The 1,118-nt window shown below is 42.3% G+C and overlaps 1 protein-coding gene across 1 annotated transcript in view; it reads right to left on the bottom strand.

The window, feature by feature from the left end:
- Positions 1-1,118, bottom strand: part of VPS53 (VPS53, GARP complex subunit) — a 135,342-nt gene that overhangs the window by 76,762 nt on the left and 57,462 nt on the right. The window contains exon 5 of the mRNA XM_023519263.1: positions 434-520. Coding sequence (XP_023375031.1) covers positions 434-520 — 87 coding nt within the window. The remainder of the gene's footprint in view (positions 1-433; positions 521-1,118) is intronic.

Below are 1,118 nucleotides of genomic sequence, written 5' to 3' on the forward strand. Positions count from 1 at the left end.
CATTGTTGTTTGGCGGGTCCGGGCTGGGGATTCGAACCCGCCACCTTAGGTGTACGTGGCTGGCGCCTTAGCCGGTTGAGCCACAGGCGCCGAGCCAAACACGTATATCTTAATTGAGAAATATGTGATATAAACAAATGCTAGAGAAAGGAATCTAAAATGACTAAGGAACTATTTTTGGGAAAAGAGAAAAAGAAAACTTTTCCTATTTAAAAACGGCGCTGTAAATGTAGGGCAGCAGGGGCGGTGAGTCACTACTGTCTAGCAGCAGCCTGTGGATCAATCTGGAATGTACCCACAGGGGCTTGCTTTAGAGACGTGCATGACTGGCTGGAAAGAAGTGGGAGACAAAAAGCCCACTAATTAGTATGTCTGGATGAGAAGCTAACTTGCTTATTTAGTGCAAAAAAGTTAGGAAGATACCTAAACTCACCATCTGCTCTGATTTTTCTGCTTTGTCTTTGATATCTTTGATTTTGCCGAAGAGTTGCTGAATAGCTTTTTGAGCCTCCTCCAGTGCCTAGAAAAAGAGAAAGAAATGAAAAAAGCAATTCAAGATAGCACTAGCCACTACTCTTTAATCAATTCCAGTCGCAAAAGAAAATTACCATAAAGCTCTCTTGATTCATTGTAATTTTTCTGTACCCAAGTAGCAGAGACGTACAGAGTCCAGCATCTGGATATATGCAGATACTTGGGATCCTTATAAAACTGCATCATAAAGTTGTTTTTTCTTTGTGTCATAAAGTTTTAATTTAAAAACAAAATGATTTTCTTCTATCTCAGTGATTACTACACACATTGTTAAAGACAACAAATAAACAGGGCATGCACATCTCTGTGTGTGTGCGCACACATGTGCATAGTAACCCCAAGACTACAGAAAGACAGAGATGACTCTAAGCTGGGAGTAGGAAGAGTTCTTTTTTTTTTTTTTTTTGACACAGAGTCTCACTTTCTCGCCCTCAGTAGAGTGCCGTGAAAGTGTCACACAGCTCACAGCAACCTCCAGTCTTGGGCTTAGGTGAGTCTCTTGCCTAAGCCTCCCAAGTAGCTGGGATTACAGGTGCCTGCCACAACGCCTGGCTATTTTTTTGTTGCGGTTTGGCCAGGGCTGG

This window comes from Otolemur garnettii, unplaced genomic scaffold (genome assembly GCF_000181295.1).
Source record: "Otolemur garnettii isolate 467f Iridium unplaced genomic scaffold, OtoGar3 scaffold00166, whole genome shotgun sequence".
NCBI lineage: Eukaryota > Metazoa > Chordata > Mammalia > Primates > Galagidae > Otolemur > Otolemur garnettii.